Source organism: Thunnus albacares, chromosome 24 (assembly GCF_914725855.1).
Source record: "Thunnus albacares chromosome 24, fThuAlb1.1, whole genome shotgun sequence".
In the NCBI taxonomy this organism is placed as follows: domain Eukaryota; kingdom Metazoa; phylum Chordata; class Actinopteri; order Scombriformes; family Scombridae; genus Thunnus; species Thunnus albacares.
This window is the reverse complement of record NC_058129.1, coordinates 17,354,728-17,379,718: the sequence shown is the minus strand read 5'-3', so window position 1 is coordinate 17,379,718 and position 24,991 is coordinate 17,354,728. Positions and strand designations below refer to the sequence as shown.

The following is a 24,991-nucleotide window of genomic DNA, read 5'->3' as shown; positions in this document are numbered from 1 at the left end:
AGGTGGCACGCCATACTGCCTGCACCGCTCACGGCCTGGAAACACTGCAAGCCTCTGATATAGTTTCATTTTATCACGTAATGATGTCTCTAAACAACTTCAAAACTGTCATTATACGCATAAAAACACTTGTAATGAAGCAGATCCAGGTCTCACCAAGAAGCCGGAGGAGTTGTCCAACAAACAGCGGAAGCGGCAGATGAAGCCTCGCTCCAGGAAGGACGAGTTCTCAGGAGGAAGCTGGTCGGGGTTGTAGCTCACCAGGCAGGAAGAGGTCGACACAGACTCGCCGTCTGAGGACGTTAAAAGTCTTTTTGTTACTGTTTTATTATGATGTATGTAAATATTATAAAGACAACTTGACCGATGTGTGTTTGTGTGTGACTGCTCACCTCATTGAAAATGACAGGTGTGTATTTGGATGTACAGTAAGTGTGTGTGTGTGTGTGTGTGTGTACTGTAACATTTAGACATCTCAGGAGGTTTTATTTAAAGGTTGCCTCTTCTCGCCTTATTCTGACCTCGGCTCAGATTCAGAGAGACAAAAAAAAATGTCCACGAGGTTTTTTTTTTATCTGAAACATCTAAGAATCTGTTTACAGTGTTACAGTTTCTGTCTGTCAGACGTGAGCTGGGAAATTTCACAGAAATAAGACATTCATGGGACACTAAAAACTAAAAACTACTGGATGATAATAACATATTTACCTGCCAGCTGCAGTTCAACAGTTCTCATAACGTTTACACACAATATGCTTTGTCTTAATGTCTTATCATATGTTCCAAATTTTACACTGATCAGAGAAACAGTCAGACAGTTTTGTGTCTAATGATTATTTTTGTTGTGGATTAATCTGCTAGTTATTTTCTTAATGAATCGCTTAGTCTATGATATGTCAAATCCATCCACCCAAGTTTCTCCAAGTCCCAGTAACTTCTTCACATGTCTAGTTTTGTCTGACAAACAGTAAAATCCAAACATATTCAATTTGCAATGATATAAAACAGAGAAAAGCTGAAAATCTTCACATTTGAGAAGCTCTCCAAAACATTTTTGCTTGAAAAATGACTTAAATGATTAACTGTTTATTAAAATACTATTAATCAAGGTATCGTTGCAGCTCTACATTCATCCTTCTGATCATGTTTTCATTCCGAGCAGCTGCTGATTAGCATGCTAGCAAACCTGCGCTAATGACGGCCAATTGGAGAGGTGAATTGTGACTCAGGCGGTGACATTTCCCCCCGTCTTAGCTTGATATTAATAAGAGCAGCTGTGAGATTAACACACTTCTGTTTTGTGTAACGAAATTCAAACAACCCAGATTGTTTTAGTCTCAGAGTAACAGTGAAAACATCACATCACCAGACACAGCACGGGTCGTGTCCTCAGGCAACAGACCTGCGGTGGGGTCCGCTGGGGCTCCGAGGCCGGCGGGGGGGTTGAGGGCCCAGTGCAGGTTCCTCCTGAACTCCTGCTGGTCTTCAGTGTGGATCAGCTCGAACACACTCTGGTGCATCACGTCAGTCTGGCAGGAAAGGACAGTTCTAGTTTAGTGAGTCCTCATTTATTAATATGTGTGTTTAGGTGGGTGTTTTGCTGCAGCGCGGACCGTCAGCAGGTACCCCGAGGGGGCGCGTTTGATTCCGTTTGCCTTGAAGTGGAGCCAAAAGAAATCAAGTGTCGTCGAATGTTTAATTCAAATAGCTGAAACCGAGCCAGAGACTCGCTGTGACCCTGATATCTGTGATCCAAACCCAGCATGACCTGGCTGAGCACCAGAGTGGAACCACCCGCCCGGCGTGGGAGGGGTCAAACTCAGGTCACCCGAGAGGAATTTTGACAGGTAGAAGTGGTGCTTGAAATGACAAAGAAGGGGAGGAGGGGAGGGGAGGAGGGGAGTGTTTTTCCTCAACAACCGTATTTGTGCTGGACTAGCTGGTGGCTAAGCTGACAAACCTCCTGGAAAGGATGGTGTGGTGCTTAGCTTAGCTTAGCCTAGCTTAGCACAAGACAATTATACAATTAATTAACCACTGTTGTAGAGCCGTACAGTATCGGACTGTCTGTGACCAACAATACTTTTTCTTCTTCTCCTGTCCTGACTGTATCTTCTCTACCTGTGTGTTTCTGTCTCATTTCACAGGTGTCACAACAGTGTTTTGTTTTTTTTTTTAGTTTATAGGGTTGCTATAGGCGTTACCACCTCCACCGCCCCTCAGCTTCCTGTTGTGTCATATTGTTTCCAAACACTTCACGCGAGCGGCGATAACAGCTTCAGCACTGATTTACGTTTGTTCTGTAGAGCAGCGGTGACGCGCCTCAGGCGGAGGAGCAACGAGAGGCGAGAGGTGATGTTCGCAGCTCGTCCAGAGGAGGAGGAGGAGGGAAGACGTGTGTTTGTATGGAGCGCGTTAAATAAGTCTGCATTTAGATTTAGACTTCACCTACGTACGGTACATGACAGACAGACAAGACAAGACAAGACAAGACAGACTCTGGATAATTTGATAATCACATTCTCCAAAATGAGATTAGACTTGAGGCGACGGCGCTTCGTTGTGACGGCCAATTGGATTAAAGCTCTGGCTCCATATGTGCGTTTGTTTCAATCCAATCCCAGGCTCTGAGGACAAAGCCTTCGCTCCTTAGCTCCACCTCTCTGAAGCCTGAACGCTACTTCCTCCTCTTTATATTTATATTACAGGTGTTAAGATACATAAAACACTGTAAACAATTAACAAACAATCAAAGCATCAAGGTGTCCGAAGCAGATGAGTTAACAGAGTAGAGAAAACTGGATTATTGGAGGTTTTTTTTTTTTATCTGCACCAAAGCGCATTTTTGTAGTTTAATCTTCTTTGCTTCACATTAACCAATTACAATCTAACTAAGCATCATCACATGAATCAGAAGAAGCTCAATCACTGGACGGTGTTTTAGTCATTTTGAAGTGTCTCGGTGATGTTTAGGAGGAACGTCGTGTAGTAAATCTCACCTCCATCAAAACAAACCAAAGCAGCGTCCAAAGAGTCACATTGTTCTTAAGCGACAGGTGAGATGCAGACGCAGCGTTTACCTGATGGAAGCCCAGGTAATCCTGGATGGTACGAGAGCAGAAGAAGATGATTCCCTCGGCTGTCACCACCAGGACGAAGCCGTTCAGAGCCTGCAGAGAGAACACACGCTATTCACTTCCTGTTTCGTGTTTTTATGGTACCAGTTTATGATGATATAGTGTTGAATGTGGAGCCTGACGTACCAACTATCTACTACAGATGCATTTAAGGTGGATTTTCCTGTTGAATCCCAAAATATTTCACGAGACAAACAGGCTCCTGCTGCTGTGACATCAATTAAACATCATTCAGTGTCCTCAGCAGGAAGTCTGTGTTTTAATGTATTTAATGTTTGAATGAGAACAAAAGCTGTGACTCAAGGAGGGAAACAGGAATATAAGAGATGATAGGATACAAAAACATGGATGAGACTTCTCCCCCCTCAGGCACAGAGAGAGAGAGAGAGAGAGAGAGGAGGTGGACGAGGATGAGGAGGAGACGTCAGTTCAAAGAGAAGTCATGGAGAGGAGGAGCGAGGAGTAAGGAGGTCACTACTGGATGACTAACACCTCCATCATCGCTCCTCCCTTCCTCTCCTCCTGCTCGTCTTCCTGCCTCGGGGCTCAGCGAGGAGGTGATGACACCGTGTCCCTCTCTCTCTCTCTCTCTCTCTCCAGCATCCTCCTTACACCTCCTCACCGATGAAGACGACGATACGCTCCTCCTCGTCTCCGCGTCTGTAGCTCAGATTCACGTCGGGTTAAAACTTTCCTTTCAAAAGCCATTAAATGATGTCAAAAATGCATTACAGTCAGGCCTGAGACAAGACTTCGCTGCTGAATAATTGACATTTTGGAGACAAGACGGTCTCGCTCGAAAAAAGCGAAACTCTGATTTCTTTTCATAAAACCACTGTTGTCTAGTGTCCTGCTGTAACATCTGTGCTTTAATCAGGGGTTGAATATTAACCACGAGATAACCGCACAAACTCACCTCAACCTCCTCCTACAGAACTATTTAAAGAATCTATCGCTCATAATCAATAACAATAACCTCAATAACAGTGGTTCTAAAAGAAAAACGGCAAACGCAGGTGAATTTTCTGTCAATCAGCTCTATAAGATGAATTATTTATTAAAGATTTGAGCTGTAAAGTCCGTGCGGCCACACCCAGCGCCGCCCGTAACAACATACATACATACATGAAGACACGGAGCGGAGAGAGAGAGAGGAGCACAGACGCTGTGTATAAATATTTACTGTAGATTCATCCGTCTCTCTCGCTCGCATGTTTAGTCAACCTCTCTCTCTCTCTCTCTCTCTAGAGACGGCGAGAAAGAGACAGAGACAGAGAGAGAAGGAAGACTCTCTCTGTCTCTGTGTTTTACTAGAAAAGAAAAATATTTCCCCCCAGAAACGTTTCCTGTTCCCGCTTTCGTAAAGGTCGCCACGTTTCAGTTTGACCTTGCGATCGAGTGCTTAAAATAAATCTGACTCGACCGTCCTTCCTCTCTCTCTCTCTCTACACACACACACACACACACTCAGCATCAACTCACTGGTCTATAAGTGGATGATATGAAAACATGAGGGGCTTGTTTAAGATTTGGTGATGTACACAAAAGCATCCAAGAATACTTGAAATGCTTTTAGTTGAGTCCACACACACACACACACACACACACACACACACACACACACACACACACACACATACACACACACACACACACACACACACACATCCCCCCCCCACTTCAATAATAGATGTGTTCACCGGCTCTGTATAATTCATGGGCCGGTGTCTGTAATGGCACAGAGCAGCTGAAGGCAGGAAGCTGCTGCTGCGTCCACGCCGACACATCCTCCGTTTCTTCACGGCTGCGGTCGGTGACCCACTTACTCCTCCGGGATCGATAAGTCGATTTAGTTTGGAGGGATCTGTGTTTACCTCTCGTCTGTGTGTCTGTAGAAACCTTACAACAATAAAACAAGCCGCTGCTTTTCATTATGACACCGTCCAGCTGTGTTTATGTTTCTCCAGACTGCATCACACAAAGCTGCCAGATCGTTTGGAGCATCTTCAGCGTCTCTACTGTGACGCACAAAAGACGTAATTAGAGAAATGATTCAATTAGACCTCGACGACACTCTAAAGACGCTGCGCCGAGTGAGGTTTACACGACGACGGCTGTGATTAACCGGTCGGCCCGAAGTCGCCGAGTTGAAGATGAATCATCAAACACATGAGACGCTGGATTAGAACTGGGTCACTGTGTGTTTCTTTAAAGTTCCCTTTAGATGGATTTTTTCCACTTCCTGACGTATCTGGAACACATTACGTGACATCAAAGGGTCGAATTCAATAAACAGTATGAAACGCACGGCGCTAATGTTGACTACTACTGTTTATAGTCAGTCCGTTACGTAGTCGTATCTATGACATGCGTATCGGCACATTCCTGATTTGGAATAAATATGATGACGCAGGCCTGAGCTGTTGCCAGGTTACAGCTGCCGTTAGCAACAGATGAGAGTTTTAACCATGTAGTGAGTTAAACCCAGTCAGAAGCTAACAGAGAGAGAGAGAGAGAGAGAGAGAGAGAGACGTCTCTGCTGTAAAGTCCAAGAAAACGAGCCGTTCGTCCTCCTGTCCAGCTGTGCGGAGCGGCCTCTCCTCCATCAGCTGACTTTAAACAGCTCAGGTCGTGTTGTTGTGTTCAGACTCTCCGCACGATGCAGGAAAAAAAAAAAAAAAACCCCCACAGAGTGAGTCAGAGCCTCAGAGCCTCAGAGTCGGGCTAATTGGTGGTTGGATGATAACTATGTGTTGATAGCTTTATAAACACATCCAGGATGTATTGAAAGACACTGACAAGACACACTGGATCCAGATGTTTCCACATACCTTCACATACACATCAGCTGGTTTTAATCATAATAATACAAACTAATTCCCTGATTAAGCGAGGCGCTGAACATGAAGGATGACTCGCCGTTAAGCTTTATTTACCTGCAGCAGCAGTTCCCCCTCCGATACGCGGCTCTCCGCCGATCCTGACGTCTTGCCGTCGTCATGGTGATCGCTAGTCTTGGTCACGCCGTTGGACAGCTGGTTTTTCAGAGCCACTTCGGAGAAAGAGGAAGAGAAGATCGACATTTAGTAAAAAAAAAAATCACTCTAAAAAATAAAATTCCCTCAATAAACTAAATAATGTAAAGTAAATGATGCAAATAATCATCAGTTTCAGCTCTGACTGAGAAATATTTGAATCCTCTTTGATTACAGATAATTACACAGAATGTTAAAGTAGCTGTTGATTTATAGCTTACATGCGTGTTTTGTTCTCTGGATTGTATTTTAATATTAACTGCGAAAGCAAATACTGTATTGGTTTGAATAATAATAATATTTTATGTGGTTGAATGTTACGTGCTCACAAGATCAGATATTCTTTCTGAATACTACAGAGAGTGTTGCATTATGGGTTGTTTGTAGCATTAATGCTGCTAGCCTGTTAGCATTAAAGCTCAGTTTAAGTTTCTAAAGGCTTGTTTAACCTGTTTTTCTGCCACGGAGGAAATAAATTGAAGAGTAAAACGTCTCCAAATGTCTTTACTGAAGACGGAGATGTGATGTTTACATTCTGCTTTAATGGAAATATTTCACTGTATCTCACTTCTCATACAGGATGAGTGTGGAAACGAACAGCTGATTGAAATCTGATACAGACATCCAGTCAGTCGTTTTCAGCGAGTAATAAACTGCAATATTATTTTGACTTGATCCTCTGCAGTTGCATCATGTGGCAGCTTCTAACAGTTCCAGGCAAAGAAGCACATTTGAACCGGACTGAACCGCAGATTGAGACAGGAGGAGGGAGGAGGGAGGAGGGAGGAGGGGGGGGGATTTTAAGGTCAGCTGTTATGTAAAAGGAAAAAACCTGAGGGAGTAACACGTTTACAGAGCGAGAGGGGATTTAAGGCAACAAGATGGAGGGAGTAACACCTAAAAAAAAAAAAAAAAGAGGGCGAGAAGAGGTTTTCCGGTCGTCTTTTCATCGCGTTTATTGACAGATATTGTGACTAAAACATTTCCTGTACAGTCAGGCAGACAAAACCAACCAAAGGGCTTCTCCGTGACCTTCGACCCTCTCAGACAAAAACATTGAGGCCAGCTCCGTGCCTTTGACCCCGCGGGGATAAAATCAGTTTGAGTGGGTCGAGTCTGAAGGAAACAAAGAGCCTTTCTGAAGCAGCGGTGGAGACGTTAATAGAAGAGGAAGTCTTTCGGGGGCTGCAGACAATACAGAGGCCGAAGGTTCGACTAGTTTAAAAACGCTTCTTCTGACCCCACATCTATTTATTATCATGAATCAAGTCTTTGTTTCCATCCAGCCTGGGATGTAATCGCATGGGACACAAACAAACCACAGAGCCTGATATGGTGTCAAGACTTACCAGAGTTAAGATTTGTGATAAAAAAACAACACAAATCTTATTAAAAGCTGCTCGTACACAGAGCCGAACATCATTTTGGTTTAATTATGAGGAGGATGAAGCTACAAATCTCAATGTTATGACCCAGCTGACCACTTTTTTCACTATACATGTATGTTTTTATGTATTTCTGAGATGTACTTTATGACTCACTACTGATCCTGGGCACTTCTGTTGGCATGGAAACCATTTTTTGTTTAAATTTCAACCAGATGAAGGTTAGAAATGTAAATAAATGTGGTTTGGAGTCAGTACAGGTGTTACTTTCCCCATTAATGACCTGATTGACAACTAATTAACAAGTTTTTAAAGCAGTTTCTGCTCACAGCTGGAAGATGGATTACTCATCTCAAGGAAGTTTCAACTCTACGCAAGTTGATTTTTGGAGAGCAGAGGAGTAAAAAAAGGAAGAAAAAATGCGAAAATCCCTCTCTAGAACTAGTGTTTGTCCATTCTGGGCTGCCGTAGAAACATGGCGGGCTCCCTGGAAGAAACAAGGGCTCATACTAAGGTAACGAAAACACAACAAGTCTTATTTTCAGGTGATTATACAAAAATTAAAACTTGTGAATATTATATTCCGTTCCCGCCATGTTTAGACGCCACTAGATTCTACACACTGCACCTTTAAAATACGTCTCCTGTAGCCCGACTTCAACCGAAATGACCTTTTCTCAAGAACCGACTCCTCGTACAAAAATAAATCCTCAACCTTTGTCTGAGTCAGATGGCGGCAGAGCTCAGCGTAGTGGAAGCTCACGAGGCCCCAAAAAAGAGAGAGAGAGAGAGAGAGAGAGAGAGAGAGCCGAAAAAGCATGTCGACTATCAATAATTAAGAGCTGGAAAAGGGGTTGAGGGGTATTTTGTGCCCTGACGTCATGAACGGGAGCCGTCGGCATGAAAAAACACCCCGAGGCGACCGGGAGGAGGAGGAGGAGGAGGAGGAGGAGGAGGATGTGGAGGAGGGGGATTTCTGTTGGCACAACGGAGGGCGACGAGGACAACAACAGTCGATAAAAACATCACAACAGACGATCTTCAGTCTGACTCAGTGCACACAGGAAACATAGAAGAAAAGATGGAAGGTTTTATTGATTAACGGCCTCATATAGTGAAAAACACACAAATATATAACTGCATTATAAAGTGTGTCATACATAAAGATCTACAGCCTGATTAACTCATTTACTTTATGCAGATATTTCAACATCAGATCAACCTGCAGCAACACCAGCGACGGACAGTCTGGAGGGAAGGTGACACAAACAATGACCCGTCTAATCTCAACCTCCCCCCCCCCCCCTCCTTCACCGTCCCGCGTTCACGAGGTCTCTCTGGCCGAAATTAATTTTTCAAAGGTTCAACCGAGTGCGGGCGGCAGAGTCGACGGGACGAGAGGAACCTCCCAAACGACGGCGGCAGCGACGACGTGTCCGTGAGTGTTGGACACAAAGAGGTTTGTGTTAAATATTCATAAATAACCTCAAACCTAATCTATATCTATCTAGATATATATCTATATCTAATCTATATGTCTATTTATACTCTCAAATGTTGTTTTAACAGCTGAATTTAATGTAACGCTGCTCTTATTTTGAAGGAAAAGAAACAGATTGAGCTCAAAATATCAGATTAATGGCATGATATGGATCTATAGTGATTCATATTTCACACACACACACACACACTTTGTTTCTCTACGGATGAGAACAACAAGGAATCAGCATGTGACAGAGGTAGAAAATTATAGAAAATACAATGCTGTTGTATTACATAAGTAAGCGTTAATCTGCTCTAAGCGCTCGGCAGATGGCTTCACATGGAGACAGATGTGGGCTAACACACATACACACACACACACACACACACACACACACACACACTTAGAGACTGGACTCTCCAGATATATGAATAAAGGTCGTCCGGTGCAGGTGAGTCATGCAGCATATATAAATATATATTTATATATGTTTGATTTCTGCTTCGTGAGGTGGAAGAAAGTCAATCTGAGAGCTGAAGTTTCAAAAAAAAGCCTGTTGACATCCGACCGACTGATCCCTGACACATATCAAAGGCTTCGAAAAGGAAGCATGATTCACTCTTTTTAATTACAAGACTTCAAATTGAATTAAACTACAATTACAAAGACAGTTTTTCCTTTTTTTCTGCTTCATTAAAATAACTCACAACCACAGATTGTGGAAAATATTCCCAGAAACTCTTTCAAAACACAGAATCAAACGAGCTCGGCTCAGTTTATCGTTGTGAAATTAATCTCAGCAAAGTTTCTGGGTGGTTAATGTTACTTTCAGTCTCCAGGAAATGAATGTAAGTCTATGTAACGTCCCCAAAAGTGACCTAGGACAACGTGTGTGTGTGTGTGTGCGTGCGTGCGTGATTAAATCCGAATTCGGAGTAAAACGACCGTGTTTTTGAGTCCTGTGACCTTCGACCTGAGGAACCAGCCGGCTTCTCTCGTCCGACAGCTGAGACCTTCCATCCAAACATTAAAAACCCTGCAGCACTAAACTGTGGTTTTTACTAAATTTAGTAAACGCGACAACTGACTGAACATGTCGTTATGTTTCTAGCAGATGAAACATAAATGATATTATATATAAATATATATAACTGAGTACGTACACATCAGATAATTGGACTTGTCAGGGCAGGAAGCTGTGATTAATAACGTGTCTCCAGTCACAGCAGCTTTACTGTTCATGTTATGACAAGTCAAAAAGGTCAATATCATTGTGTTTATACATGGAACCAACTACACTGTAAAAGATATTATAAACGTGTTTAGAGTCATGTGACGTCATCATCTGACCAGTTAAAGACCCGACGCTCCTCCACAGCTGTTGATTAGACCTCAATCTGAAGGTTATGAAGAGTTATGATGGGAACTATTTAACGTCATCAGAGTTTACGTACTAATAAGAGTGATGAAGATGTAACAAAGCTACCGACAGAGAGATGAAGATGTGACACGACCGCACATAAAGAAGCTGTTTAAACTCGGTTTTAAAACGCGTTGCGGTGATCTGAACTCAAGCGGACAGCCGAGACACGTCGCCGTTCACACCTGTGTCTATCAGGCGTCTCCGAGGTGTCCAGCTGACCACGTGTGTTCAGGTTTTGTCGCTGCCTACGTCACTTCCGCTGGAAGGTCGAAGGTTAATACATCAGTCTGTCGTTTACAGGTTGTTCCAGCTGTTGAGATCGGCAGGAGAATAATTTGGCGTTGGTGTGCCGTCACCAAAACAACGACTGAGTCCTGCATTGATGTCATATTTACCTGTTACGTCTTTGTCGGGGAGACATTAGTGTTTACACTATAAAAGATATGTGGTCAAATACGTCCCAGATCACCATCACAACGCTTGGTGACCGTTTACACTTGTATTTAGTGCTGCATACTTGTGAAACGCATTTTAAAAAGGAAGTGTAAACAGATTCAAAGTCAAAAGTGAACAAAAACAAGACACCTGTTCACTCTGGGCGGTAAGACTGACGTCAAAGATGAATTTGCACGAGTTGAAAATGTTTAAACTTGAGCAAAACATGTTTTCTTATCTCAGACTTCATGAAGTTAAGTGGTGAAAAATTCAATTTCATGATATAAACTGATTATACTTTGACAGAAGAGTTAATTAACGTCAACTACTGTAATAACTGGAAGCTTTGTTCCCTGATTTTATTAACGAGCAACACAATAATAAAGCAGAAATGAAGACAACTAGAAGATACACAGCTGCATACATTCATTTTCACACATTTCATAGTAAAATCTTCACTTTTCCAGCCACTTCAGTCCACATTTCAACATCTTCTGTCTTTGCTACGTGTTTTCTGCCTGTTCTGAATATATAACAACATCCATCCACCATGACAGAGACCAGACCAGTGTCTTTGATAAAACATCAGGGTTCCCCCAACAAACAGCCAGCAGCTTACTGGAAGCTTAACAAATCCAAACCCTACACCTATCATAGCATCACCTAACCTAATCCTATTCCTCCCTGTCGCTGCAGAGGAGATCAGCATGTTAGTTAAACACATGAAGAGCTCAAAACAGGCGCCTCTCTGAGGTTGCGGGAGTCAAAAGTTGAAAAGTGGGCCCCCGTCTCCCCCCTTCCCTCTTCAAAAAGGTCTGTAAACCGGCCGTGAGTGGATTATCCCGCCGTGTTTTTATTCTCCAAGGCTTTCATCTCCTCCTCCTCCTCCTCCTCCTCGCTCGCTGCAGCGCTGCCGTCTCTTCAGACCGACATTACTGCGAGGCTGAGACTTCGGGACAAGGGTCGTCTCATGGCCACGGGCGAGAGGAGCTGACCTACAAGACGTTACGATGAGACGAGGTTCGTCCGGAGTTCATGCACTTAGACGTGTGTTATTGAAGAAGATGAAGAAGCCGGTCCGCTGGCCTGTTTCTGCAGGGTCGGCATGTGACACTGATGGTCTGATGTGGTTTTTAATCGCAGAGTCGCGGGTTGAAGCTTGTGCTGTGTAGTGAATGTAACGGTGATGAAGGTGTGGGAAGAGTCACAACGCTGATCAGAGATGCAAACGTCAGATATTCCAAACGTCAGCAGTGATTTGAGGATTTTTCAGGCTGAGCAGATTTCTGAAGGTTGTTGTTTTGTTGTTTTTTGGACAGATTTACAATCTGCCAAATCTGTGAACACATTCAAGACGGCCAAACACACACACACACACACACACCTACATCTGTTATGCCTGTAAGCCTGCTAACTCCTGGACGAAGCCAACCTTCTGCACTTTAAGACTTCAGAATCACAGACAGCACAGACACAGAGGTCACGACCTCTAACATCATGTTGTTACAGTCAACCATTTAAAAAATATATCAAAAAGATGATTTCCCATCTAAAAACAAACACCTGGCTTCCCGTCATTGGGTAAATTCTTCGGGGTCATTTTGTCAGATTTATGAATGATCCTGTGTTTAACTGTCGGCTGTTATGAGAAGCTGTGTTGAATTAACAGCATATAAATATATTTTATCAGCAATATGGAGATAAACATCAACAGAGAGAAACATCCAACAGGGATAAAAACAGCAAAGATTAAATATTTGTTGTGTGATATCGATCAGTAAAACAAGTCAAATATGATCCACCAACAGTCGCTGTCTGTGTACAGACATTACAGAGAGCTGACGTGTGTAACTATGCTAATAACTAAAAATCCAGCCACAGTGTTTTCAGAAAAAACATCTAATATCACTGTTTAGTCAATATTTATGATATTTGCAGCCTTTAACGAACTTCATTTCCCATAAGCCCTAGATGTTTGCAGGCTAAACGTCATGAGAGCAGCACAGATTACAGCTGTAAAGTTGAGAAATAACTTTGGAAGAAAGCGTTGAGGAGTTTTAGAAACGTGGATGAAACCAAAACACGCTGCTGCACTTGTAGTTTTCTCATGGGAGCTGTAGTTTTTAGAGTTGACTTAGAATATGGAGAGTAAACTCCAGGAAGACGCTTCATTGTTTCAGAGAGACAGATAAAAGAAAGGCTGGATGAGAGATTTAGAGCAACTACCTGCAACACATGAGTTAGATCCATGTTACAAACATCTTTACAGATCTAAGTTAAGGTTTTCAACTTCATTTCCCCGACTGAACCTTTTCTTGCACCAAACTTCCTGACTCTCCACCTGAAACCTTCCGGTCCAACTCGGCCTCCAGAAAACTCTCTCTGACCTTATTTCTCTCTTCTTGAAACCAGTTCCACCTTCTTTCTGTTTCTGCATGTTTTCTACCTCTGTGTCCGCAGGTCCTGCCAGGTGTGAAAAGCCATTTCACTATTTCAGTAGGCGAGGAAGGAGCAGCGCCAGCAGCTGTTTCAAGACTACAGACCGACATTCACCAGCTCACTGTCACCACTTTGAAACTGTTGCTGATGCTGCTGTAGTACTTTACAATCTGTAATATTAACTGGAATGGTGACTTAAGCATCAGTAGTAAAAAAGCAGCGTTTCCTACCTGAGAAGAAGCTCTTGGTGCGGAGGTAGCTGACGCTGAGCCTCAGGATGGACAGTTTGTCCAGGCTGGAGATGATGTCTTCGGGGAAGGGCAGCAGGCTGGCGAGACGATCCAGCTCCGAGTTGAGACGGTCGCGGTGGCGTTTGGACGGGTTGGACTTGGCGCCTTCAGCCGGGGTCGGTTTGACTCTGGATGTGAGAGGAACGCTGTGATATAAAACCTTTAGTGTTACATCAGGAGTGTCAGAAAGTGAGTCATAACAAGGGTTAGATGTGGGCCAATATCCAGTCATGTTGAATTAAGATCAGATATATCTTGTTACAGTAGCTATAGGCTGATAAATAATCAGATATTGATACCATACTGATCTATTGTCATGATGAAATGATTAGTAGAGCAACAAGAAATCAATTACTTTGATAAGTGAGTCATTGTTTAAGTCATTTTTCAAGCTTAACAGGCAGAAATAGCAAATTCCAGCTTTTTAAATGTGACTATTTGCTTTTTTTAATCATAGTAATTTGAATATCTTTGAATTGTGGGCTGTTGTTTGAATAGAAGAAGCTGTGATTGGCATTTTTCATTATTTATTTATAACAGAGTGAATAAATAATCAATAAAGTGGAAAAAAATGTATTGCACAGATTGACAGACAATGAAAACAATCTTATCTGCACAAGTAATCTAGAATGGCACAATTATTTCCATCAGCTTGGTTGTCTAACGTGATTTTGCATAAAAATATACACAAATACAACAACTGAAGCTGCATTTAATCTCAATTTTTCCACAAAACATGACTGGGTGACATGTTTTCCTGCACTAAAATTGAATAATTCACGTATTTATGACCTTAGCATGCTACTTATGTGCTTGTGTGGTGTTAAGAATGGGTTGTTTTCTCTGTTAATGTCATTTTGAGGGGATAAATATGCAAAAATACAAATATAGGCTACATGCCAAACCTGCAAGATGCTCATAACACATAGCTGTTTATCAGGCCGTAATGATTCAACAAACACAGTGAAATGTGTCTTAAATGACTAGAATCAGTGTCAGTAGTTGATAAAATAAATAAATAAGCATCAATCTTCCATCTCTTACCCCTTCTGAGCCGGTTTTCTTCTTTTCCGTCCAGCATACATGTTGGGACCAGTTTACTCACAGTGAAGCAGGAGGAAATCCATTAACAAACTGAACTTTAAATATAAAAAATGCCCCAAAAAGACCAGTAGAATCCAGTAGAAAGCGTCCAATAGAAAGCAGTAGCTGTCCGATAGAAAGCAGTAGAGCTGGCAGGGATCAGAGACATGACAAACAGCTTTAAGATCGCGTTAAATGTCAAATATCCCGTTACCGTTAGCCGAATAACGCCTGGAAAAAACGTTTAAACAAGCTCCTGGTGTGATTTTAAACTACAAGAGTATGACAGGAGATAAAATAGATGTAATAACTAAAGATGCATTATGTCACTATGTGGTTTCACTACAGAACAGACGCACTAAAGCTCCCAGTTGAAGTATTACGGGGGATGTAACAGGAGGACTATCCGGTTATCCCGTCCACGGTGCGTCAAATCCCGCCGACGCTCCGGACTAAAAAGCCCCGTTTAAACTTCACATCCTGGGGGTGAAGCTCAGACAAAAAACCCACAAAAATTACCCGGTTAAAGTTCAGTTTTCTGCATCCTTCTCCGGTCCCGCTCCGCTCTCCTCCCGGAGCTCTCTGCTGCTCTGCTCTCATCAGTCTCCCCGTCAGTCCACAGCAGCGCGGCGCGCGCTTCCCTGGCAACGGCTCGGGAACGCGCAGCGATTCAAAGGTGACGTCAGGAAAAAAATAACGGTCGAAATTACGGAGGTACTGCTCAATAAAACGTGTTTTTTGAGCTGTAACTTGAATTATGAGTGTACTTTAATGTAACATATCAATGTTGGTGTTAATATTTACACACATCAATTTTATTTAAAAATAAAGATTTCATGAGTTGAAATATTGACTGAATATAAATATGGACGACGCGCCTCCACCAAGCCCCCAGGAACAGCGCCGGGCTGTGAAGCCAATTTGACATAGCCGCCAACCCGTGTAATTACAACGTCACGTGACGCTATTAGGCCCAAAAAGACTATCCCTAGGGAAAGAGACGTCTGTAAATCAGTGGATAATTTTTTTGAGCATCACAACCCCCCGCGAAATGACTCGTCTCACTATCAGAATTTGATCCGTTCAGTCCGATCACATTTCGAAAGTCCAGAAGAGCCGCACCACTTAATTGTTTTATCCCCATTCAAGTTAGCCGGAGGGCTAAACCGAAAGTAATCGGCTCGTCGGTGAAAGTCACTAGTGCGTTTGCTCTATGGGCCCAACAGATGCGGAAGAAGTTGAACTTCTTTGGCTTCATGCGCCACTGAGCAACTTTCATAGGAATGAACGGGGCCCCCTCCAATCATGGATGTATAATACAGCCATGCCTCCAATGCTGTAAACATCCATAGTCTCCACCACGGATGTATAATAAGAGCTGGATAGGGCGCCGTCGCTCAGCCTTGCAGCCAATTTTTCCCAGTGGCCACTCGCGGTATTGCAGCGAAAAATCCCCCTGCGGCCCAAAAAGCATTTTCCCCATAGACCACCATTGTAAAACAACTGTTGACAGGACACCTCGAACTGCAAACAAAGTCAATTATGACTTTTTCTATTATGAACGTTTTATCTATTAAGTGGGCCGCACAACGCGGAAGCAAACCCGGAAGCGCGAAACTTTTTTTGGCATATGCGCCAGCCGAGCAACTCTTACTGAACTGAATGGGCGCCATTTTTAGTCCGGTATCCAGCTCTTATAATATATCCAAGGTCTCCACTTCCTGCTTCCTGCCGCTATGCAAAAGTGAAGCCAAAATATCTCCTTTCTGGGAGCTGCCATCTTGCTTGTGTGATGTCATTTAGCGCTAGAGTCTGCGCAGTAGAGTTGGGCAGTGGGATGACGGCCCATGGAACACGCCCCCTCAGCCTATCCGCGGCCTGACGGAGGTTTGAGAGAGGCTGTCACAGCTGTCAATCATGACATCACCCCTTTCTATATTGTCAAATAACCAATCAAAACAAACTTATCCGAAAAATTAGTACTTGTATAAACATCAGCATGATAAGAACTACCTAAAATGACAGAAACCATCTTTGAGAAAAAATTATTTGACGTGTAGTTTGATTTTTTAGTTTGGCTATGGCCCATCCACAAACATGAAGGGAGCGGGATTTATGACCTATACTGCAGCCAGCCACTAGGGGGCGCTGTCATGACGTCCATATTTATATATTTATATATATCGTTTCAGCAACCAGGCTCCTGTTATTATTTTGTTTTTATCGAACTTAAAAAGCTTCTTGCACAATCCCCTTACTAAATGATTTTTGTTTTTTAAAGATTATATGTCATAATTGAATTCCTTGGCACTTTGTTTCCTCTCTTTGTTCTTGTTTATGTGTTAGTTTCTTGAATTTGACTGTTTTCAATACAGTTGAGAGAAAAAAAATATTCTCTGCAGACATATTTAACTATATATAACATAATTAGTCACTGCTGTTTAATTATTTTTAAATATATTTTAAAAAGACGTCTAGATTTTGTTTAATGTTATATTAATATCCCTCCATAATGTATTATACAGTGGAGGTAGGTATACAGTATTAGCTTCATTCAATGATAGCTAGCTTATCAAACACGGTGAAGTGAAAAATACATTTTCCCAGTTCTAATCCTCCTGTGTCCCAGTGTGTTCATTTTTTTTAATCTCTTATATGCCAAATATGTGTAAATATAAATTCTTTAGTATGTTTCTTGAGTATTTTTACATCAAAACCCCCATCATTTCTCTTCCTATAGATGGCAGATGTTGCAACTGTCAGTAATTAATAAATATGTTATGTTTTATTTGAAAACCACTTAATTTCAGAGTGAATAATTGTATTTTTTCCTCCACATTAACAGCTACAGTGACTTAAAAACATATAGTCAACTTTTAAGTTAAGATCCATTGCTATATACTACTGACAGTAAAAAAATAACTTTATTTAGGGAATATGTGAGCACAATATAAACTACAAAAAGTCTTAAAACTAAAAAAAACCCTCTGCCAAAACCAATAGATAAGCCCTATTAATGATCCAGCCATGAATAATATAACATATAATTATAACACTAGTTATAGTATAGTAGTTATTCTGCATAATGAAAGCTTTCAATTTTGATATTTTATTTGTTCAAATATTTAAGTTTTGATTGCAGTATTTTTCTGTGGTTGTGCTTCTTTAACCAAAGTAAAGGATCTGAAAACTTCTTCCACTGCTGATTTTAAAGACTTTTTATGACTTTATAGGAGTTAAAAAATCTTTTCTTTCCATCAAAGTTTGAGCACATTTAAATTAACTTCCCAATAACCATCCAATACTGTGTTTGAAAACCCATTATAGGCTTAACTGGGAGCAGATTGTGACATGGGAACAGATGAATAACAGCCAAAAAAAAGAAGCTCTACAGTGTCATCTAGTGGACACTGGAGACCATTACATCCATTAAAACTACAGCATAAACTACAATAATAATTCTAAATAAATTAATGTATGTATCATAAATGTTTGCCAATTTTCATAGTTCATAAACTCATATTTTATGACAATTTTCCTCATATTTTTACCAACTTTTAAATGAGATTTCTTGATTTATGGCTCAAATACAACAAAAAATTGACTATAAAATGTAAAATATGTTCGGTTTTCTTATTATCTCCTGTTAAAGCCAAGCTTATTAAATCACACCATTTGTTTTACTTAAATTTTAACCATCAAACTTCTTGCAATAAAATAAACCTTTATTCGCAGCGCAGGCAACAGAGCAAACAGACGTTGAAACGCTGCAGTCAGTGTGTGATCACATCACCTTTAATACGGTGAACATGAAAAGATTGACTCAAACTCTCATACACTGTTAGAGGCAAATGTTGAATGCAAATCCACAAGATATAATAAGTTGAAACGTTACAAAAAAAAAAACAACAACATCATAACAGGAGGTTACATATGTATATGCTGTGCAGAAAATGTACAAAAAAAACGATAAGCGTGTGTCAGGTTAAGGCAATACGACATTAAAATGCACAATATATGACAATACGTATTTTGAAAAAAAACAAAAAAAAAAGAAGACAAATATATATATTTATATACAGGTACACAAAGATACTGCATTTTTGGAGCCTTGGCCTCCAGGGGTTTGAAAAATAAATGTATAAGTACAAAGCCTTTTTTTTATTTGTTTGTTTTATCTAAGCAAGCAACAATATATATTTATATTTCTGTATCTACGAAGAATACTTTGTGAGGAAAAGGCTCTGATTGAAAGCACTCTGGATTCAAAAGAGGAGAAAAGACGTTAAAAAAAAAAAAAAAAAAAAAAAAAATCACACACCTCCGAGCAAAGTGCTTCATTTTGTACTGAGTCTTAAGAATTCAACCATCTGTGATGTTGTTTTTTTTTTTTTTTTTGGTCTATTTTTGGTGAAAATCTGCTTTTATCTCACTGATGATGTTTCAAAACTTAAGCTGAAGTTCACAAAAACATCCACGAGAAGAAATGTGACAATTTAATTTTTACAGTATTTTACAATTTCTTTGGCTGAATTTTCCCAGTTTTTTACCTTTAAATGCAAAATGCTGGTTGTTAAAATCAAATAATCATTTCTAAAGCAAATATTTTGACAAATTTGGCTTTTAGCTTTTCAAATTTCTTTGTCATATATGACAATTAACTGAATATCTTTGTGTTTTTGACTGTTGTTGTTGTGATGAATTGAGTTTCTGTTGCTGTAGTATAAACTGTGTTTTACTGTTTTCCAAAATATTTAATATTATGAGTCAAACATACAGTGAAAATCATCATTTTGTCCTGTATGATTGTGATTTACAGCAGTGAAAAGTCAGATTTAGACTATATCATCTATAGTTATATATATATTAACACAGTTATCTATAGTGATACAGTATATTCAGTATTTAGGAATTCTTGCTGTACGTCATTTCAAACACTGACTTTTGGGAATTTTTTGGGATAATTGCTATTTGCAGTAAATAATCAAACAATTTTGGAAGAATTAGTTTTTGTTTGACAAAATTTAGAAAGACTAGAGAGTTTTGTGTTGAGTTGTTCACATTAAACTCCTAAAAACTGAGCCAAAGTCATCGTAAAATACTGTAACTGAACATGTCTCCTCTACTACTGCAGTTAGTGGTTTACTACATATCCCAGAATGCCTTTAGCAGCCCTCAGAAGGGGCAGGCACCTGATGCTAATGTAGCGTTCATGAAATATGGGAATTAAAGACTTGTAATTACAATTCAGACTCACATTTTCATGAAATCTGATGTTTTTTACTACTTGCTGTTAATAATAATAATAATAATAATAATAATAATACGGAAGTGCCTCAAAAATTGATGATGGCGTAATGTTGCGTTTACGTCGTGAGACTCTCATGTTTAAAACTTGTGAGAGGTCATCAGACAACTTAAGACAATTGTTTGATCACAGAGTTGATGTGAATTGAAAATACAGCATTAAATCCATTAAATGTGAGTTACACAGTGGACTTTGTCCCGTGTATTAAGCGCAAATTAAAAGCTTTCAGAAAACCAGTTTCCCGGTTAAACTACGACTCGGATGTTGATCTGTTTACAAGTCTGAAACTGGTAATTACAACTCTCCCATAAGACCTGAATGCAACATGATTCTAGTTAATCGATATTGAAGAACAACTACAATCAGTCAGTTTCTTGCTGTTTTATGTGTAGAAATCTGTGTGTTTCCATTTTTTGGTGGAAAATCTGTCCACAGAAACTGGATTTTCCAACAGTCTGTCTTGTATTCTGTCTCGTCCCTTTGGTATCCTCGGACATAAAGCATCACAGATGGCTTTACTGACTATTTTTTTTGGTATTTAAGTCAAGTTTTCATGATCCTTGTCGCTGCTTTTGTCTTGTGCAGGTTTTAAAAATACTCTGTAAATTAAACAAAAAGTTCACAAGTGCTGAAAACAACATTTTTTTTTGTCGTCTTGTGGACAAAAAGCAGATTTCACGGCTCAGTACGGGATGAAGCGACTTTCTGAGGCTTCCTCAATCCACCGCGAGGCTTTCAGCGGGGAAAAGGGTTCAATTAAAAAGGCACTTAAGGTTTCCACCCCCCTTTTTTTATTTAACGTGTGAAGTGTTCCTTTTTTTCCCATTTATTTCCTCATGTATAATATACAATAGCTGCCTTTACTGTTTTACTTCTGTGTTTCGCTGCCGGACGGGTCGCGCCGCGCCGTCTTTACTCCCGGTCCGAGCAAGAGCGTCGATAAATTAACCACAAGATAGAAACAGGAAAGAGGAAGAGGACGGAAAATTTGTTTGCGAAAATATAAATCAGCATCTTACAAAGAGAGAATTTTCGGGTTTAGTTTTATGATTGAATTAAAAAAAATTAGATGCAGAGAATAAATCTGCTCTGCCTTTTTTTTTTTATTAAAATATGTTATAAATCCATTTTGAGGAGTTTATAATCCAACATCTATAAAATCTAGAGGATCTAGTCCGTTAAAAGCGTAATTTCTTTATGAAACAAGTACTAAAATCATCTTAATTTGTGCTTATTTTGTTATAAAACACTTCTTATTCTATAATAAAACTATCTTTTTGGGGCTGGGAATTGTTTTTTTCTCTTCTCTATGCTTTGGCAAGTCAAACACTTTTGAAGAAATAGTGCAATAAATCTTATAAATTGGCTTGTTGAAGTTAAGGCGAGGGTAAGTTTTTAACTTTGGTTTCAATTTTCCCACTACATCTTTTTTTTGCTAATATTCCTGATGGAAATGTTTTTAAAAATCAACAGACTGTCCCTTTAAAGTTTCAAACAGTTCTGTCAGTTTATAAGGCACCATCTGTATCCCCCCCCCCCAATACAACAGGAAAAACAACACAGAAATATTAAAGAAAAGAAAAAAAGACAAATAAAACTGGCTCAGTGACAAAAAAAAAAAAGCTCTGACCGAATGCTTTTAAAATATATAAAAGATGCACTAACGAGCAGCTGTTTCCACTGAATCATCTCCTGTTAAAATCTGTTTGTGTGTTTGTCGGATGATGTTTCTGTTGTGCGTTTCTTTATTTTCTATTTTTTTTTTTTGTTTTATACCCTGTCTGCAACGCAAATCTCCCTCAATGGGACAATAAAGATTTGAAATGAACATTTTCAAAAGGACAAAAAAAAAAAAAAAAAGAAACAACAACAACAACAACAACAACAACAACAACAACAACAAAAGTAGATATATTTTATCCTTCTGAGCGCTTTCAGGGAGTAGGTCGGCGTGTTTGTTCGTCAGAGAGACGGCAGAGGATCGACAGGCGTTCTTTCGTTTCACTTTCTTTCAGGTCGGTCAGTGTTGTAGCGACGTTTGAGACTCTGCTGCTTTTTATCGGAGGCGGGGACGTTAACCAGACGCACATTTGCCTAAAACAACTAGTTACTCCTCAACCTCGAAGTATTTTCTCTTGTAAAACTGAAATATACGGATTAAAAACGCTTCCTACGAAGCATAAATGTCACTTTTATACAGGAAGAGACTCGCTGATGCAGCTTGTGGCTGATGTTCAACCGTTCGTTAGTGAGAATTAGTTGATTAATCGATTAAAACTATTGGTTTCAGCCTTTCAAATGTGATGATTTCATGTTTTTCTTTGTCAAACGTGACAGTTAACTGAATATCTTTTGGGTTTAGACGGACAAAACCAGACATTTAAAGACGTAATCTTTGACGTCTTCGGGGAAATTATGAGTCATTTTTCACTATTTTCTGACATTTTACAGACAAAACAATTCATCAATAATGGAAATAATTATTAGTTGCAGCCCTACATGTTGTACATTTTAACCTTCATTAATGTACATTTTATTTTCATACGCTACTATGACGATGAAATTTACATCCTGTTATATCGACAGTTGCTGAATCAATAATAAAAGCGTTAATACTGGATTTAATTTAACGACTTTGCAGCCGTCAGAAAGTCTCAGACTTACAACTAAGATGCTGACTAACAATTATTATCATTACTGACTGATCTGCTGAGTGTTTTCTGGATTAATCGATGAATTGTTTAGTCAAAAAAAAGTCAGAAAAGAGTAAAAAAGTCCATCAAAGTAGAGCAGAAGCCAGCAAATTTCTTGATTAGTCAAAAATTTGCTCAAAAATATTCAAATATTTATAGTATCAGACCAAAAAAAAGGAGAAATTCTCACATTTGAGAATCTAAAACTGTCAAATGTTTGGTAAATTTGCTTGAAAATAACGACTTAAATGATTAGTTAGTAAAATAGCTGCAGATTAATTGTCTTTTAAACAACAAATCAGCTGATTATTGCAGCTCTGCTAACATGCAGCGTATAATTAGGGTCATTATTCATAAGTATAACAGAACAAGCCACACAAATGAGAGATTTATGGTTCATCTGAGGTGTTTTTAAACAATACGTTTTGGTTTTACAAGAGAAAAACTTCACGGATGACGACTGACTGGTTGGTTTGGTAAATCTGGTGAACTTTCCCGCCTCTAACAGTCTCGTTCGAGTGTTTTTGTTTCCTCAAACATCTAAATATTCTTATAAACAGACGACAGGAGACATTCAGCGTTACTGAGGCGATGGAACGAGTGGAAGAATGTAGCTCATCCATCAACGTGGTAGAAAGAAAAAAAAACAAAAACCGTCAGACGTCCTGAAACTTGCTTCAAATTTCTCAAACTTGATCATGATTGCACAACAGAAATCGTTGATACAGGACGTCCGTTATCTCTTTTGTTGGGGTTTTTTTTTTTTTTTGGTATAATCCAACCAGCTCCGAGGAGGAATTCATACTTTTTTTCTTTGAATGACGTCCAGGTTTGAGAAAAAAACAACAAAAAAAAAAACAAAAAACAGACCAGCTTTCTCTTTCCTCCTGTTGTGATTTCTCTTCCAGCCATCCTGAACCGAAGACTTGAACTCATAAAGCTTTCATCACTGTTTCCTAATAAGAAAAAGAAGAAGAAGAAGAAGAAGAAGAGAGTAACAAGGCGTCCTGGTTTGTCTCCTCGTCCTTCTCGGGCACTTTTCTGTTCTTCAGTCTACTCCGCTTTCATGTTTAGAGACAGGAGTCTTTTAAGTTTCCTTTTAACTGCCCTTTCAGTCCAAGCGTGGGATCCTCTGCCGTCCAGGAGTCACAGCGGCTGATTCCTATTTGTTCTCTGAGTAGTATGCGTTTCCGTTGGACAGCGAGGAGAAGTGGAAACCTCCGTTCCCTACGACTGGACGGCTGTTGATCTGTGAAATGAGAGAAGAGCGGTTAGATTTTATGAGGCATCACTTACATTATGTTTTTGAAGTTTGGCGTTAAAAAGCCAAAAAAATATGAAGCTTGTGATCAAAATGTTCCCAATCCGATCCTAATCCTGTCACTTTTAAATCTAATGTCAATCCAATGTAATTATTCTACCTTTATATCATTGTAAATTGAATATTTTGGGCTGTTGGTTGGATTAAACAAGACGTTTGAAAAAGAAATAATCAATCAATCAATGGGAAGACTCTTGAAACGTCCTTAAAATTGTTTAATCCAAAACAGTCTGTAATCAAGTCTGTTTTATTATTATTATCTGCAGTTTCATTGCAAAGCCTGATGTATCTTATTGTTGTCCAAAAACTATTAAAAACACATCAATGAGCCAGAAATACTCACTAGAGCACAAAACGTGTATCAATCCGCTGCAGAAAATAGTCCCCAAACAAATACACCATTTCTTCCTGTTTGTTTGTTTGTTTGTTTTAAAGAATACAGAGACGAGCTGTTTTAGGAAGTAACTGAGCCTCTTTTTTGAAAAATGAAACGATATATTTGAGAGCTATTTGAGAGTACGTATGTGGGGAAGTATTTGGTCTTTTCATGCGATCTGTTAATGAGAAAAATAAAGAGTAACACCAGCTTCATCTGTTAAAGTAAACATATTTAAGTTTGGGTTTCCTGGACCACCCCATTAGAATCCCACAGGATCCAAAGTATCTGCCAAATCCCTGATCCAGCAGTGATGGAAAATAACAAAACACATTTACCCAAGTACTGCACTTAAGTACAGTTTTGAGGTACTTGAGTATTTCCATGTGATGCTACTTTCTACATTTCAGAGGGAAATATTGTACTTTCTACTCCACTACATTTATTTGACAGCTTTAGTTACTTTTCAGATGAAGATTTGACACAATGGATAATATAACAAGCTTTTAAAATACAACACATTGTTAAAGATGAAACCAGTGGTTTCCAACCTTTTTGGCTTTTGACGTCTTACAAAAAGCAG

At 39.9% G+C, this 24,991-nt stretch overlaps 3 protein-coding genes across 14 annotated transcripts in view; all 3 read right to left on the bottom strand.

Annotated features, from left to right (window-relative positions):
• The window catches only part of LOC122976251 (aryl hydrocarbon receptor-like), a 52,141-nt gene extending 36,571 nt beyond the window's left edge, over window positions 1–15,570 (bottom strand). For 9 of the 11 annotated variants that reach the window (XR_006400880.1, XR_006400875.1, XR_006400874.1 and 6 more), the window contains exons 1-6: window positions 14,672–15,570; window positions 13,568–13,773; window positions 6,074–6,189; window positions 3,081–3,170; window positions 1,403–1,529; window positions 157–293 (exon numbers count right to left, since the gene is read on the bottom strand). Coding sequence is in view for 1 of the 11 variants with exons in the window: in XM_044344636.1 (XP_044200571.1) it covers window positions 157–293; window positions 1,403–1,529; window positions 3,081–3,170; window positions 6,074–6,189; window positions 13,568–13,773; window positions 14,672–14,712 (717 nt within the window). In the remaining 10 variants the exon portion in view is untranslated. The remainder of the gene's footprint in view (window positions 1–156; window positions 294–1,402; window positions 1,530–3,080; window positions 3,171–6,073; window positions 6,190–13,567; window positions 13,774–14,671) is intronic. The other 2 variants (XR_006400882.1, XR_006400883.1) reach the window with 2 other exon arrangements.
• LOC122976244 overlaps window positions 1–24,991 on the bottom strand; it is a 1,153,509-nt gene that overhangs the window by 858,064 nt on the left and 270,454 nt on the right. The gene's annotated exons all lie outside the window — the stretch shown is intronic.
• The window catches only part of LOC122976247 (aryl hydrocarbon receptor-like), an 85,006-nt gene continuing 78,498 nt past the window's right edge, over window positions 18,484–24,991 (bottom strand). For both annotated transcript variants that reach the window (XM_044344628.1, XM_044344627.1), the window contains one exon: window positions 18,484–23,960. In XM_044344628.1, the coding sequence (XP_044200563.1) occupies window positions 23,874–23,960 (87 nt within the window). In that variant the 3' untranslated portion in view covers window positions 18,484–23,873. The remainder of the gene's footprint in view (window positions 23,961–24,991) is intronic.